The sequence below is a fragment of the Gekko japonicus genome, unplaced genomic scaffold (assembly GCF_001447785.1).
Source record: "Gekko japonicus isolate JY-2015 unplaced genomic scaffold, Gekko_japonicus_V1.1 scaffold762, whole genome shotgun sequence".
Classification (NCBI taxonomy): domain Eukaryota; kingdom Metazoa; phylum Chordata; class Lepidosauria; order Squamata; family Gekkonidae; genus Gekko; species Gekko japonicus.
This window is the reverse complement of record NW_015164691.1, coordinates 416,118-430,111: the sequence shown is the minus strand read 5'-3', so window position 1 is coordinate 430,111 and position 13,994 is coordinate 416,118. Positions and strand designations below refer to the sequence as shown.

The 13,994-nt window shown below is 44.2% G+C and overlaps 1 protein-coding gene across 1 annotated transcript in view; it reads left to right on the top strand.

The window, feature by feature from the left end:
* The window catches only part of PLXNA1 (plexin A1), a 354,542-nt gene that overhangs the window by 175,099 nt on the left and 165,449 nt on the right, over positions 1-13,994 (top strand). The window contains exons 5-7 of the mRNA XM_015409413.1: positions 3,669-3,792; positions 4,252-4,405; positions 6,533-6,632. Coding sequence (XP_015264899.1) covers positions 3,669-3,792; positions 4,252-4,405; positions 6,533-6,632 — 378 coding nt within the window. The remainder of the gene's footprint in view (positions 1-3,668; positions 3,793-4,251; positions 4,406-6,532; positions 6,633-13,994) is intronic.

Genomic DNA, 13,994 nt, shown 5'->3' with positions numbered 1-13,994 from the left:
CTCAGTTTTTCTTCAGTTAAGGTGTATTTAGCTGCGGTGTCAGCTTTTCATCCATCTGTTGATGGGTTTTCAGTTTTCTCGCATCCTCAGACGAAACAGTTTTGTAAAGGTCTTATTCGCCTGTACCCTCCCCGTCGTCCTCCAACCCCGGCCTGGGATTTGGCTTTAGTTTTGCGTTTTTTGATGGGGAAACCTTTCGAGCCATTGGCCACTTGCTCTCTAAAATTGCTGTCACTCAAGACTGCGTTTTTGGTGGCCATTACCTCTGCTCGTCGGGTCAGCGAATTGTCTGCTCTGAGGTGTGATCCACCATACTTAAGTTTTTCCCCACATGGGGTTTCATTGTCTTTGGACATCTCCTTTTTACCGAAAGTTGTTTCGGAATTTCATTTACGCTCAGATATAGTTTTGCCATCGTTTTTCCCGTCTCCCGTTAATGAAGAGGAACGGAAATTGCACTCTCTGGATGTTAAGAGAGCGTTGCTGTTTTATTTGGGCAGGACTAAGTCTTTTCGCCAGTCTCCAGCTTTGTTTGTGGCTCACAGTATGCCCGCACAAGGCAAGAAGATCTCTTCCCAGACTCTGTCTAGATGGATCGTGGAAGTGATCAAACTGTGTTACGCTTTGGCTAAGAAACCTCTTCCAGGTCAGCTTCGCGCCCACTCTACCAGGGCGGTAGCAACTTCCACAGCTTTCCTGCGAGGTATGCCGTTGGAGGACATCTGCAACGCTGCGACTTGGGCTACTCCGCTCACCTTCGTGAAGCATTATGCCCTTGATGTCCGGTCTACTCGTCGTGTGGCGTTGGGTCGGTCTATTTTGCAGACGGCGCAGGTGTAGGGCCTCGGCCCCTCCTCCAGGTAAGAGTTATTGCTTGCTATTCTCCCAAGGGTGTGATGCACAGAGACCACGAAGAAGATAGACAGGTTGCTTACCTGTAACTGGTGATCTTCGAGTGGTCATCTGTGCATTCACACCACCCGCCCTCCTTCCCCTCTGCTCTCGGCCCTTCATCTTGTTTCTTTGAAGGCTGTTGGGCGGCGGTCAGAAGGAACTGGCGGGATCTGCGTGCCCCTCCTTGGTCATGCGCAGTGGAGCCGGCGCGTGACCTGGGAGAGGCGCGAAAATCCCTTTTTGCTAGCTATCGGTACCGAGAAGGTTCAGCGCAGGCGCAGTGTATCCCAAGGGTGTGAATGCACAGATGACCACTCGAAGATCACCAGTTACAGGTAAGCAACCTGTCTTTCCTGTGTATCAGGAATGGGAGAGACGTTATTGGCTCTAGAGGTTATTTCCTTTGACAGTGTTTGTCTGCAGTAGAACAGCTCGATTCGCGTCCAGCAGCACCTTAGAGACCAACAAGATTTGGGAGGTATAAGCTTTCAAGAGTCAAAGCTCCCTTTCATCAGATTTCCTTTGACAGTGTTTGTCTGCAGTAGAACAGCTCGATTCGCGTCCAGCAGCACCTTAGAGACCAACAAGATTTGGGAGGTATAAGCTTTCAAGAGTCAAAGCTCCCTTTCATCAGATTTCCTTTGACAGTAGCCCTGCTCTAGGTAGCAACACAGACTGTCTTCCTCCAGAGGGAAGAACAGAACATACAAGAGAAGAAAAGAAACAGCAACCAAAAGGGTTTGTGGGTGGCAGTTGGGCTTAGAACAGAAAAGCTCCTTAGAAGGTGCAAAGCCCTGACTGTTTAACCATGTGGAGCATTTTAATTAAACTCAAAGACATCTCTTTCCCTGAAGTACCTCGGGGAGGCCGGTGGGATGCTGCGGTGGCTCAGGAGCTCTGTGATGCGATGTCACGCCAGCACTTGCTCAAGAGATAAATCGCTAAGATTACTGAGACCTTGAAAGGCGCTTGTGTATCTGCTTTTCAGTATTGCCCTCCACTTAATTAAAATGCTCTCCGTAATGAAATAATGTTATCTCAAATGCAGGGAGGGGAAGCAAAGAAAACTCGTTTAAGCTCATTAAATGGAGTCAGTGTACCTAGATAGAACAGTGCTCTGGGGGCAGGGTAGTGGTCCCTCTGGCGAAAATGCCTGGCGTATCTAGAACTGTTTGCGGAAGGATCTAAAGTGAAGCAGAACTTCGTCTGAGAGAGCTAAGTGCAAGGGATTGGAAGAGCATTGAACAGAGTGGTGCAGGGAGTTAGCAGATGGACTTGGGTGCTCCTGCAGCGCATGAATTTGAAGCACAACTCAGTTCAAACAGGTGCTTTTTTTACAACAGGCCAATAAACATTCTACCTGAATCATCAGTTTATTTTATTATGCTAGCCAAAAGCCATCATTGTCTGCATAAAATGCAGTTGTTCAGGATGGAGCTGTAGATCAGTGACAGAGTGCCTGCTTTACATGCAGGATGTCCATGGTTCAGTCCCCAGCTGCTGTTCAAAATGGTCCTCCCTACCCCTGACTTTGTTTCCAAAACATCCAAAGTGACTTAAAATCATACAACATAAGAATGATGACAATATATAAACAGCAAACCAGTAAGTAGCACTTATGCAATCAGATCAGAAGTGGAAAAAGCTAATATAAAACTAAAAAACAACCTTGTAGAATAAGTATCAACTAGCACCAATTATAAAAGCAAAACAAGACATCAGCAGTGAAATAAGTATAAACAGTGACTTCCCTTACACCTAAAGACTTATGAAATAATCAGTTCTTCAATTATCAGAAGGTCAGGAGAAAGAGAAGAAAAAGAAGAAGAGTTGGATTTATACCCCACCCTTCACTCAGAGTGGCTTACAATCGCCTTCCCTTCCTCTCCCCACAATAGACACCCTGTGAAATAAGTGGGGCTGAGAGAGTTCTCAGAGGACTGTGACTGATCCAAGGTAACCCAGCTGGCTGCATGTGGAGGAGTGGGGAATCAAATTTGGTTCTCCAGATTAGAGTCTGCTGCTCTTAACCACTCCACCAGACAAACCAAGTGAACTTCAGGTGACAATGCATTCCACATTCTCTGCAGCAGCTGAGAAGATCTCGCAAACTAGATCAGTCTCTCAGAGCATGGCACCACCAGAAGATTCCAAATCCTGGGCAGGTGGAGGTGACCTTTCTGTCCCATGCCATTTAGGGCTTTAAATCTTGGCTCCCCCCACAACATCAAGATTAATTTTCCATGTTAGAAAAATAAATGTGTGAAGCGGTTATGAGAAGTTCATATTTTATTATTTAAATGGTATGCCTTGAGCCACTGATGACATTATTAGGTTGTGTGCCCTCAGTAAGGTTTCTTGGATGCAGCTGCTACACAGGAGTTTTCATAGAGCCTTAGACAGCATCTGCTTCAAAACCAGCAGACAGTGTAGGAAGAATGAATGAGAAAGAGACTTAACATTGTCTGAACTTCAGGTGGGACGTGTCCTTTGAGGATTGCAAAGCTTGTGGAATTATAAAAGGACAGGGCTTTGTGAGTAAAAGTTGTGCAAGATGATGGAAGTTGTTTGGCTGCTTGAACATGAAAGCTGGTGACACTTCTTAAGATTATTTTAGTAGTTGATATGGTCTATATTGATTTTACTGTTATTCCTGAAATGTTTTAAGTTTTGGAGGGCTCTTTGAATGCCAGAAGGCAAGGAAGAAAACAAAGGAACAAAGTGAAGGTCAGTTCAGAATTTTCCTCATGGATGTTGCCTTCTTCCTCCCACAGCTGTTCGCGGAAGGACAGGTGTGAACGAGCGGAGGAGCCTCAGCGCTTTGCCTCGGATCTGCGCCAGTGTGTCCAGCTGACTGTCCAGCCTAAGAACATATCTGTCACCATGTCAGAAGTCCCGGTAGGTAACTAGCAGTACAGTCCTAAGAACACTTTCCTGGGAATAAGTCCCATCGAGAAGACTTGAGTAGGATTCTGTATAGGTCTCACTTCTAACACTACTGTTTTTCTTTAGTCTGTCTGAAACAGGGTGGGGGATTTTTGTGGGGAAGGTACAGTATTTGCTTTTAGACCTTTTGCCATAGTGAAATATAGAAGAGAGGTTTGTTGACTTCCTGACTTGAGGCTTGCCAACCTCCAGGTGGTGACTGGAGATATTCTGGGATTTCAACTGATCTCCAGGCAACAGAGATCAGTTCACCTGGAGAATAGGGCTGCTTTGGAGGGTGGACTCTGTGGCATTGTACTCTGCTGAGGTCCCTCCCCCCCCCAAACCCTCCCCTCCCCTCCCCAGGCTACTCCCCCCAATCTCCAGGTAACCCTATGTGTGACCTTTTTTCCCTCCTGTTTCTGCTCTCAGCTGGTCCTACAGGCCTGGAATGTCCCTGATCTCTCTGCTGGTGTGAACTGCTCTTTTGAAGACTTTACAGAGTCAGAGAGTCGCATTGAAGATGGCAGGATCTACTGCAGCTCTCCTTCTACAAAGGATGTCATCCCTATCACCAGGGGTCGAGGTGAGTCTAGGGTTCCTCCTCAGCCCTACCTCAACTGAGTCTGGAATAAAAGTTTTAGGAAGATAACACCTGAGCCTGTTCCCTATAGCCATCACATGGATTACCTGGTTTATTTTTAAACCTGTTAAGTGCTGCTCAAGCTTTTGGGAAAAAGTATTTCTAGAGTGTTTGCATGTGATTTTGTGAGCATTCACATCTTGCAAGACTGAGGGGAAATTGCGTGTTACATGAGGTTCCCACCCCACCCGGGCATTGGTGAATTTTAGAGTGGAAATAGGCCTTTACTTCTTTGGTAAGAGCAGAAGAGACACAGATCTGGGAGCCGGTTACTCTCTTTGTGGTGTGATTGAGTCCATTAAAATGTCTAGAGAGGCAGACCAGTATAATGGTTAGAGAGTTGGGTGAGGATCTGGGAGACCTGGGTTCAGATCCCCAAACTGAACCTGATTGGGTTTGTTTATTTGACTCATTTATAAACAGATTTATATTCTGCCTTGCCTTGTTGCTGAAGGAGGCTTACAGTTGGTGGACCTCCTGATGGCACCTGGTATTTTTGGCCACTGTGTGACAGAGTGTTGGACTGGATGGGCCATTGGCCTGATCCAACATTGGCTTCTCTTATGTTCTTAAAAGTCCTGGTGAATAAAATAGCCTTGCAGCACCACAGATGGGCCCTCCCTCAGCTCCTCAGCGAGTCTGTTCTACAGAGTGGGAGATGCAGTGTGTAAAGCACGGGCTCTAGCTGGGGTGACCTGGCAAGAGCCACGGTCTCTCAACCTAAACCACCTTATAGGGTTGTGAGGATAAAATGGGGAAGGGCATACAACGTATGCTGCTTTGAGCTCTGTGGAGGAAGGGCAAGATAAAAATGTACCAGATAGTCCTTTACTCCGGGTTATGAAGATGTTATGTCATGCAAAAGTATTTTGCTCATTCTGTATCCCCCCAGAAGGAAGCTCACCTATTCGTTTCTGCTCTAGTCATTTTGCTCTGTGCTCAAATGCTCAGGATATTCTTGGTACAGAAAATATTAACATTTCAGTCTTCTGCAAGAAAATGCGATGTCATTTGTTAGTGGGAGAGGAGCTGTGGTGATCTGAACAATTGGGAATATGGAGAGACAGATAGAGGACTGAAGTGAATGTGTTTGGAGGATGTGTGGGCAGGAAGGTCAATTCTTCTCCATAATTAGGTATCACAATATGAGATAGGCTCAGGGCATCACCCTGGCTGCTTTTTCAGATGGGACAGAATTGCAACTCATTACCGGACTTTCTGCCCTAAATGTTCTCAGTCAAGTACTTATTTCCCAGTAACTTCTACCATAAAAAACCTTCTGGTTTAGGCTTCTTCCATGTCCCTGGAATTGGGATTCAAACAATTTGCTAATTCCTGTGTAAGGCACCTAGAAGCCTCTGGTCCTCTCATCTAATATGCCTCACAGGCATTGATTGTATTTGCTGAGCAAGATCCACTTCCTACTAGCCCTTTGGGTGGCAGCACTAGAAGAGAACATTTTCATTTTATACCAATGACTGACATTTTTACCATCAAACTGGGGTTAGGGTTGCCAACATCCAGGTGGGGCCTAGAGATCTCCTGGAATCCGAACTGATCTTCAGATGACATTGATCAGTTCCCCTGGAAGGAGTGGCAGCTTTGGAGGATGGACTCCATGTTATCGTAGCCCACTGAGGTCCCCACCCTCCTTGGCTCTACCTCCCCCCCCCCCCAAATCACCAGGTATTTCCCAGTCCAGTGTTGGCAACCCTATCCGGGGTTCATTGTGGGTGCTGTTCAACTTAGTCAACCCTGTTGCAGGCCTCACTCATATCTTTCTTCCAGAGAGTGCACTCTGTTTTCTCTTTTTCTTTTTTTTGCCATCAAGTTGCAACTGACTTATGGTGACCTTGTAGCACTCTCAGGGCAAGCAGAGGTGGTCTGCCACTGCCTGCCTCTTCACAGCAATGCTGAACTTTCTTGGTGGTTTCCCACCCAAGTACTAACCAGGGCTAACCCAGCTTAGCTTCCAAGATCTGACAAGACCAGACTCGCCAGGGCGTTCTCCCAAATGCTTGCAGTCTTTTCTGCAGCTCAGTTCACTGTGCTTCCTTTGTTCTGTTGTAGGCGATAAGCAAGTTGTGAAGCTCTACCTCAAATCCAAGGAGACTGGGAAGAAGTTTGCAGCTGTGGATTTTGTCTTTTACAACTGTAGCGTTCACCAATCGTAAGTGACATAATTCCACCCTCGGATTCTGTGCTTATTCTGGGAGAAGGCTAAGCGTAGGGTTTGAGAGACAGAATCAAACTGGAAGGAAAAGACATGAGTGTACTTGGTTAAAGAGAGAGGATGTTCTTTGCGGTATGGTGTATGATTCACAGGAGAGCAAAGCCATCGTACCCAGTGGTTAAAGTTTCCTTTGGGCAACAGCTGCAGCATTTTGAGCATCAGAAACCACAACATGTCAAGTAGTTCATTCTTGTTCTTTGTATAGGTGAAAGGTGAGAAGAAGCTGACTATATTTCTCAGTCTCTTGCAATAAAACTGGTTTAGTCAGGGACATCTGAGATGACAATTACAGCATGATACCAGTCCCTTATAGATAGCACTGTGTGTGTGTTATTTTGCTGGCAGTGGAGGTGTAATTTAGCCTGCAGAACTGTTATCTGTGAGAAGAATCTAGGTGTTGATTTATGGCAGGAAGAAGATGGAAAAGATCCTGACTTGGATCCAGGCTAAATTTTCTGCTAATGGAGGAAATTTCCATCACTGTCAGTTTTGCCCTTCCTTCTCCAACCTGGTGATCTCCCTGAAATGCTGCTCATGAGGGACAATGGACCCTGTCCAGAAACAAATGGGTAGTTTGCAGCAGGAAGTGGGAATCCTCAGAAATTGCTCCTTCTCTTCTCTTGTACATGCTGGCAGCCCAGTATGGTCTGGGTATATTTGTTAGGGCATCTTTAATTTTTCTGTTAGTGGATCAGTGACCAAATGATTCTTACTGAGGACCTTATTTTTGATACAAAATGCATTTAAAATGGTAACATCTTTTTAATAATATAAAATCCTAAATCAGAACTACCATATGGAGAACAGAACTACCTCCACAGTATCTTGTTAACTTATAGAAACTTTGAACACACTCAACAAATCTGAACAGGAAGCCTTTGACTGTTGAGGATGCTAGATGGCAAGTTGGAGTGGAATGGAATGGAAGATCCTGTGTATTGGAAGGTGTAAGAGGAGTTCCAAATGAAATAAACAAGGACTTGTTTTGACTTTGGTATCTACTTTAAATGTGCATCTACATGCTACAGTGGCCATAGCTTATCCATAACTGTGCTGAGTAACTGATCCAAACCCATCTTCTCATCACCATAATGTGCTACTGGTACTGATTCGTTTGTCTTCTGTTGTCTGTGATGGTTTTTCAAACACCAGCTTTATATGACAGACTTTCGGGAAGGAGAGAGGTTGGACAGAGTGGAACCCCACCCTAAGGCAAAATATACAGACCTAATCTGGTATCACATACCCTCCTGTCCTGTGAGGGCCTGATATATGTCTGTTACAGGGAAATGTGAGGCTATCTGTGTAGAGGCTTGTAGCATTGTATTTCTTTGAATATGCTAGCCACAATCTCTTTAGTGATGGCCAAGCTGTGGTTCGGATATCGAATTGGCAAACCCGTAACTCTGTAGTTGATATAGTTGCAATCACCAGTTTGGTGTAGTGGTTAAGTGTGCGGACTCTAATCTGGGAGAACCGGGTTTGATTCCCCACTTGCACCTGCTGATGTGACCTTGGGTCAGTCACAAGCTCTGGCATAGCTGTCCTTGAAAAGGAGCAGTTTGTGTCAGAGCTCTCTCAGCCCAACCTACCTCACAGGGTGTCTGCTGTGGGGAGGGGAAGGGAAAGGAGTTTGTAAGCCGCTCTGAGACTCCAAGTGAAGGGCGAGGTATAAATCCAATCTCCTTTTCTTCCTCTTCTTCTTCCTCTCCTCCTCCCCCCTCCTCCTCCTCCTCCCTCCTCCTCCTCCTCCTCCTCCTGCTCCATGGGTTAGAAAGATTTGAGCAGCAGAGTAAATAACATTCAAGCCATCAGAAAGGTAGTCTGAACTTGTACTGCATAAAACTTCTTCAAAGGCAATTCTTTATACCCAATGAGCTGTTTAAACTTTTAAAAGGAAGATGCAAGAATCTCAAAAGGCCCAAGATGTAGTGAAAATCAGTATTTCAGGACTAGCTGGGGCCTGCAGCTGAAGGGAGGAAGCCTGCGGGGGGGGGGGGCGGTCTGTAACTTGGCTGCTGGGAAGATGCCCGTATCCAGGAGGATGCTCTAGGGTATAAAAGTTGGACAGCGGGATGGAGCATTCAGGACTCTGATCTGGGCAGCAGAGTTTGTAATATGCACAAAGGAAAGTTCCGTCAAGGCTTTTCCTGACAGGGAGGTGATGCCAAGTCTGCTACTGGGAAATCAGTACCACCCGCTGCTCCTTGAGAGAGCGGATCTTCGCTCCTGAGAGAGTAGGGGGAGGGGTAAGGGGGGAGAAGGCAGTGAGAGTTCTGAGGCTAGACTTTCTCTCACACCTTCATTCTCCAAGGAGAGTTTTTCCTTGAGTCTTCTTTCATGTTTGTGTGAGTTTGACAGTATTAGATCAGTTTTAGCACAAGTAAGGTACACATCGTTGTTTACCTTCCCTTACCCTTTCTCCCAAAAGAGCAACTGTGATTTTTGCAAAACAAATAAAGGTTGCCTTTTTAATTACAGCCTCTTGTAACATTTTGCTCCAGTATAGCATGATGAAGAAACAGAGATGTTATTTTAAATTTTTGTAAATGTATTCATAACATTAAAAAAAATACCACCAAAATAGCCTGTGACAAACAACATCCATGACTGATTTATGGCCAGGCTGATTTTTTAAATTTGGGATGGTTTATTTTTTACAAAAGCAAATTATAGGTGCATTAATATTTATGGGCTAGGATAAAGCTAATAGAACATAAACTCGTGCAGAGCTATTGAAGACTGTAGTTGTTTTTATTGGAACTTTTTTTGAGGGGGTATTGTTTCCTTGTATTTTTGCTACTGTTTGGCTTTAAGGATCTTCATAAACAAAGAAGGCCAATTGAGCAACATCCTTTTTGTTAAAAAAGGAAGGATTTTTCACCATGTACGGAATGCTGCAGGCAGTCAGGTCACCCAACAGCACTACATTCTGTTTGCAAAAGTACACCTCTTGATAACTGGAATCATTTTGAGGCCAACCGCTTTTCTGTGTCTCTCCCGACACTGTTGACTAATACCAGTAGCTTCAGCCAGACAAGACACTCTGTGTCTTTTAGAAGAACAAAAACAGACCAAAGAAACATAAAATTCCTCTAGGCTTGTAAACTCTACAGTATGCATTAGCCTGCTTTCCAGGGTAAGGTATTCAGTGTCTGGCTTCGTAGCTAAAAATAATCTTGTGGAGGAAAATCAAATTGTAAGTTATTTTATACCTGGAATTTTCCAGCACTGTTTCATAATCCTACCAGCGTATAGCAGGAGTGACACTGTGCCATTGCTTTAGGTGTGCCAGAGCTGATGGTCATACAAATAAGAACAGCCTCGATGGAGCAGAACAGTGATCTTCAGGTCCAGCATTCTGGTACCATCAGCAGTCAGGCAGACTCTGTTTAGAACCTGCAAACTGGCCATGAAGGTGACAGTCCTCTCTTCTTGTTTGTTCCAGCAACTGGTACCTGGAGCTGTAACATCTACTGAACAAGAAAATTTCATTAAGTTATTGTCATGGTTTATAACCACCCACAGGCTAGTGCTGTTGCCCTAAGCAGAGCTATACCCTTCTATGTCTGTTGAAGTCAATGGGATTAGACGGGTATAACTCCATTTAGGATAGAACTATTATGCTCCCTGAATAACACTGGAGTCATTTATTATTAGACCATTTATATGTGCCCTTTCCATTACAGAGACTTCCAAGGTGACTTGTACATTCTTTAAAAAAAAGATACTATACAATCTAATAACAAAAATCAATACCCCCATCTATGTAAAGATCAACAATGTATAGAAGCACATATTATTTGTGTATGCTTTGTCTATATATGTTGTGTGTGTTCTTTTATGCATGTATAAAAAGTTTGTGACAGCAAATGTATGTTGATCTTTCTGTGCCCTGTAAGTCCTACATATTGCTTGGATATGTTTTGACATGACCATTTTCCAGCTTACTGATTATGTTAGCATTTAGGAGACACGTTCTTGGCAATCTGCCTTAAAACTCTCAGACAAGGTGTTTAATACCTGAAAGGTGGCTTTTCAGAGTCCTTGATAGAATACTTGGGGTCCCTGTGACCTCTGACAGTAATAGTTTATTTCCTCACTATTATCCCACTTACTTGCCTATTGCAGAATACATGCAGGGCAAGAAAAAATTCCATGTGGTTTTAACAGCTGAACCTATGTGTCACAATGCATGTAATGCAAGATATTAATATGCAAGATGATGCAATATATTTAAACAACATTTATGGGCAGGCCAACCTAATAGACATCTTTGGATTTAATAGACTTCTGTTTCATAATTCTGCAGAGGAGGATCTATAAATCAAGCTGATGAATCTAGTATCAAGAGCAATCTGCTTTCAGTGAAACTAATGTTCTTCTGTGAAGTTTTCTGATCAGTGTGCATTACGTTTAACTTTTACATCTGGGCAGTTCCACTTGGGTTGGGAGCCAGGAGTATATGCATTAAATCACTTCTCTGCTCAAGAATGAATAGTTTATAAGGAATTTTCAAATGTTTAAAGAGAGCCAGAAAAACTATCTCACTGACTTGTGGAGGTCTTCCGCTAAGCTAGTGCAGTTAGTTTGTACCAACTGGTACAAAAACAGAGAACATATGCAGAGAAAATACATTAGCAAAAAGGACTGGCTTTATAGTGTATCAAATAGCTTTGCATTCTCTTGCTCTAGCATTTTGGAGGATGTATTTACTACAGCACTGTTGGAAACTGAAGGAGATCCCACAGAATAGATTCTAGCAAATTTCCAAGGGCTGATTCTGGCAGATGTCTGAGAATGCTGTTCTGTAATAGAGACAGAGAGATACAGAAAGAGAGAGAGAGTGATACTGAAAACATTAATCTATACCAAGGATTGGCACAGCTGAGCAGTCAGTACCGGGCATGGATTAGGGAGTGATAGCACTAGAAAAGGGCCTCACCTCAACCTGCCACCCCGCAAAGGAGGGAGGGGGAGTCTGCCCATCTAGCCCTGAGCAAGCTGTGGGGTGGGGTGGGGCTGGTGGTTGCATCACAGCCAGGGTAGATGCCTCCCTCACTGCAGCAATCCCAGGATGGGTGTGTTGATGTATGGGGTGTATCCTTTGCCATGTTGGGTGGGGCATGGCAAGGCTGGGTGCCTACTTTCCCGCACCTCCAGCTCGCCACGGCAGATTGTGCTTGCTGCTTTCTTTGGACTGAGGTAACCTGGCCCCAGCAGTGGGGGTGGGGCATTAGCCCCCCAAGGATTTTCCCAGTGGTCAATCCATCCCTGTTTTCTCAGAGACGACAGAGCAGAAGTCAAGTACATTAGAGGTAACAAGTTCAAAAATCCCCAGCTATTTAGATGCCATATGGCAAAATTACCATCTTGCATTGTGCTTGGGAGACTGTACTGTTTATGTGCTTCCTTACAGCTGTCATCCTTGTCAGGAGATGGGGCATGTAAGGGAAATTATTAAAAATGATAATTAATTATGAATTATGCCCCAAGACCCGTGGGTGATGAGGCCACTGCCCTAGAGAGTATGGATCATTGAAGAAGGAAACCAGAGACTACAGCACTTCACTAATTAAAGAAAATTTTATTTTTAAGATTTTGCTTCACCCTGTTGATTTAAGCATCCTATTACTTAAGTTGCCATTCAGCACTTACGCAACTTCACTCAGTCATGTTACTAATTCTGTCCAATAGCTAGGATTGCCAGGCACTACCTGGCAACTGGCAGGAAGGTTGTAGGGGAGGGAGCACAGCATTGAGGATGATTTTTTTTTAAAAAAAAATATACAGATACAGCTTCATGTACTTACCATAAGTTGATACATGAAGTGACATGGGAAGCTCTCTAGGAGTCACCAGGAACTCCATGGTAAAACCAGAGTTTCTGGCAATTCCTAGAGATATCTTTGTCATTTCCCTTATCAATTTCTGATAAGTACATGAAGCTGCTTCCCCCCCCCCATAAGTCTTCTCCCTCCGCTTCTTGCAGCAGCGACAGACAACTGGACTTGTGGGTGGAGGATGGCCCTCCCCCACTGGTGGCTTGGCAGCCCTACCAATATCTAGTTGTTTTGGGAGGCCTGATGGTTGACCACTACCTGTGATCTTGTCCTGTTGGTCTTCTTCCTCAAAATGGAGGACTTTGCACAACTATCTAGTTCCATTACAGCCTCCTTGAGGGTCACCTTTCACAAACAGTCTCAAACCCCATTTCTTTTTATGGTAGTTGACCATTGAGCCTACTCATTTTTGCACAACACCAAACAGCTGGAAGTTCCATTTGAATTGATATCTGGTTTGTGGGATCGCTTCTAGAAACAAAATGATACTGATAAGTGTGCAGAGAAGAGGTTTTGTGATGGTGCCTGTTCAAAACCATCTCCAGCTATCAAATAAAGGACAGGGAGAGGTTTGATTGCTAAATGTACTGTCAATAGAGTATGGGGTTACAGCTGGGTTGCATAAATACTCTATGAGGTTGCTCTGTTTTGTTTTTTAGCTTGCCAATATTCCCATAACATGATCCACATAACACCTTTTCTGATGACCAGCCAAATGACTCTTAACAGGTGCAAGCTTTTGAATGCTACAGAACTCTTTTTCAGGCTAGATGTTATTTTAAAAAATAGGAAGAGAAAGATGCTGGCTGAGACATTACATAAAGTCCTGGTATAGCCTGCTGTTTACTGAGATGCAGAGCTCATGCAGGTATCCAGGGATATCCAGCTTTTTTTTTAGCATATTCTCCATAGTCTATCAAGGAAGAAGACTGGAGATGGACTAGGTCTCCTGTCTTACATTGTGCCATTCAGTGAAAGGAATTGCCATGACACAAGCAATGGACTCTGATAACACCTCTCAATACAGATTATCCAGTTCCCACCAACGCATTGTTTCCTGTTGACAAGGTTATTCCACAAGTCCAAAGTGATGCTACATCTAGGAAATGTGTGGAAAATGATCTAACTGGTATTCTTTAGGTAAAACCTGTTAGAAGAGATATCAGCTGTCATGATTTGTGTAGTTTGGCACACAAGATGTTCTGTAAAGCCCATCATGAAAGCCTTTTTGTGTGATGAGGACATGATAATTATATGCTGCCTGGTTAGATATGGTCGAGCTTCCCCCCCCCCTTCTTATAAAAGAATTTCATCAATTAAAGAACAGCTACTGTTCAGTGAACTCAGGGTAAGATGTGAGTCTGGAGTAGATGAGCACTGTCTCACTGTTTCCTTCCTTCCTTCCTTCCTTCCTTCCTTCCTTCCTTCCTTCCTTCCTTCCTTCCTTCCTTCCTTC